This window comes from Penaeus chinensis, chromosome 33 (genome assembly GCF_019202785.1).
Source record: "Penaeus chinensis breed Huanghai No. 1 chromosome 33, ASM1920278v2, whole genome shotgun sequence".
Classification (NCBI taxonomy): Eukaryota; Metazoa; Arthropoda; class Malacostraca; order Decapoda; family Penaeidae; genus Penaeus; species Penaeus chinensis.
The window spans coordinates 16,033,393-16,035,892 of record NC_061851.1 but is presented as its reverse complement, the minus strand read 5'-3'; the positions used below and the strand labels follow the sequence as shown (position 1 = coordinate 16,035,892).

Here is a 2,500-nt window from a genome sequence, read left to right as displayed (position 1 = left end):
GAAACAAAAGGAAAGGAAAAATATAGACAAAAAATAGAAGAAGAAAACAAGAAGAGAAAAATAATAAGAAAGAGAGAGAGAAAAAAAAGAATAAGGTCCATGTCATGTTGACTCGACTGATGTACATCTCTAGCTTCATCTCGTGGAATGGAAATGAGTGTGAAGAACAATACGACACGAGGAAATGCTTGTAGAATTGTCTCATTTGTTGAGTTAATGAAGATCTATTTAAACATATATAGAGAGAGGAGCCAGAATGAAGGTGGAAATGTGAATAGGAAAGGCAGAGGAAGAAGAAGATGATGAAGATTTGAAATGGAGAAGAGAAAGAATGGAGAAGAAGAAAAGAGAGAGATTTGAAAGTGAGAAGAGGAAGAAGGGAAAGAGGAAGAGAGAGATTTAAAATTGAGAAAAGGAAGAAAGGTAGTTGTAGTAATAGCAATTTTAGTATTATGACTAGGATTAATGATAAAAGCAGCAGAAGTAATTGTACTTACAATGATGCTACAACAAATACAATTAGTATTAGTGGTATTAGAACAAGCATTATTATAACTATCAATAGTAGCGGATGATGATAATATAATAAAATAAAGAAGAGGAGGTATCTTACAAAAGCGAATTCCTGAATTGTGTCTACAAGTTAAAGTTACAAGTATCAGGACACAAATATATTGTATAAAGAAAGAGAGAAAAGGAAAAGAAGGAGAAGAGGAAGGAGAAAAGCAGAAGGAGAAGAAGAAAATGAAGAAAAAGAAAAAGAAAAAAATAGAAGGAAAAGAATAAGAAGACAAATAATAATAGTAGTAAGAAAGAAAAAGAAGAACAAGAAAAAGATAAAGAAGACGAAGAAAAAGAAAGAGAAGACGTAGAAAAAGAAAAGGAAAAAGAAGAAGAAGAAAAAGAAAAACAGAAAAAGAATAAGAGGAAAAGAAGAAGGAAAGGAAAAAAAATAAAAAGACGAGGAAGAAGGAAAAGAAAAAGAAGAAGAAAGAGAGAAAAAAAAGAAAAAAATAAGAGAAAGAAAAAAAAGGAAAAACAAAAATAAGAAAAATAAAAAATAATAAGAATAAAAAGAAGGATAAGAAAAAAAAGAAAAGAGAAAAAGTTAAAAAGGAAATTGAAGAAGAGGAAAAGGAAAAAAAGAAAGAGAAAAGAAAAAAAAAAAAAAAATAATAAGAGAAAGAAACGAAGACAGAGTACAACACGCCATGACAGAACGCGAAACAGACGCTCTCACCTGCGGGATCTTAAAAAGTCTAAGTAGATTGGCCACCTGGATAGAGGTCACGGACGAAGCGGCGCCCACGACCCCTGAGATGACCTTGTTTCTGACCTCAGGCGATGACCCGTCTCGGCATTTGTACTCCCCGTCGTCTATGTTGCTGATGGAACCTGTAGGGCGAAGAATTGGGTTTTGTTTTTTTAGTTGAATGGAAAGTTCGTTTATGCTGAAAAGGGGATACAGGTGTGTGTGTTTTTTAGAGGGGGTGGGGGGGATGGATCGGTATAAATTAGTTTGTTTTATTTTATTTTATTCAATTGTTTATCTTTTTTTATTATTTGTATTATAATTATTAGTTTAGGGTTTTGGCTGATCTATTTTCTTTTTTCATTTATTTATTTGTTTTTTTTAGTTATGATTATTTTATCTCGTTAGCTTTGGTGAAGAGAAATTATATTAGGTGGTGATAATCAGAGAGAGAGAGAGAGAAAGAGAGAGAGAGAGAGAGAGAGAGAGAGAGAGAGAGAGAGAGAGAGAGAGAGAGAGAGAGAGAGAGAGAGAGAGAGAGAGAGAGAGAGAGAGAGAGGGAGGGAGGGAGGGAGGGAGAGCTAAAGAACTAAAGAAAATAAAAGAAACAGAAAAACAGCAAACATAAATAACCAAAGCGAATCACCCGCCCACCACCACGAACAGGGAAAACCCACCAAGGGAAACCCATCGCCCGACGCCGCCCACCGCCCGAAGCCGCCCACCACCCGAAACCACTACACGCCCAATCCGAAGCCTCCCAGTCGACGCGAAGGAGATGGAGAAGGAGGAAGCCCCAGCCCACCTACAAAAATCTCTCAACCTCCGCTTGAGAGAAAGAGAGATATGTATGTACGTATGTATACATACATATATATATACATATATATATATATATATATATATATATATATATTCCTTTATATACATATATATATATATATATATATATATATATATATATATATATATATATATATATATATATATATATATATATATACATATGTATGCATGTGTGTGTGTGTGTGCTTTCGGCCTAAAAAGAAAAAAGAAGAAAAGAGAGAGAGAGAGAGAGACAGAGAGAGAGAGGAAAAGAGAGAGAGAGAGAGGGGGAAAAAGAAAGTGAAAAGTAAGAGAGAGAGAGAGAGAGAGAGAGAGAGAGAGAGAGAGAGAGAGAGAGAGAGAGAGAGAGAGAGAGAGAGAGAGAGAGAGAGAGAGAGAGAGAGAGAGAGAGAGAGAGAGAGA

At 35.0% G+C, this 2,500-nt stretch overlaps 1 protein-coding gene across 1 annotated transcript in view; it reads right to left on the bottom strand.

The window, feature by feature from the left end:
• Positions 1-2,500, bottom strand: part of LOC125043236 (metabotropic glutamate receptor 6-like) — an 82,250-nt gene that overhangs the window by 46,845 nt on the left and 32,905 nt on the right. The window contains exon 2 of the mRNA XM_047639246.1: positions 1,241-1,395. Within this exon, the coding sequence (XP_047495202.1) occupies positions 1,241-1,395 (155 nt within the window). The remainder of the gene's footprint in view (positions 1-1,240; positions 1,396-2,500) is intronic.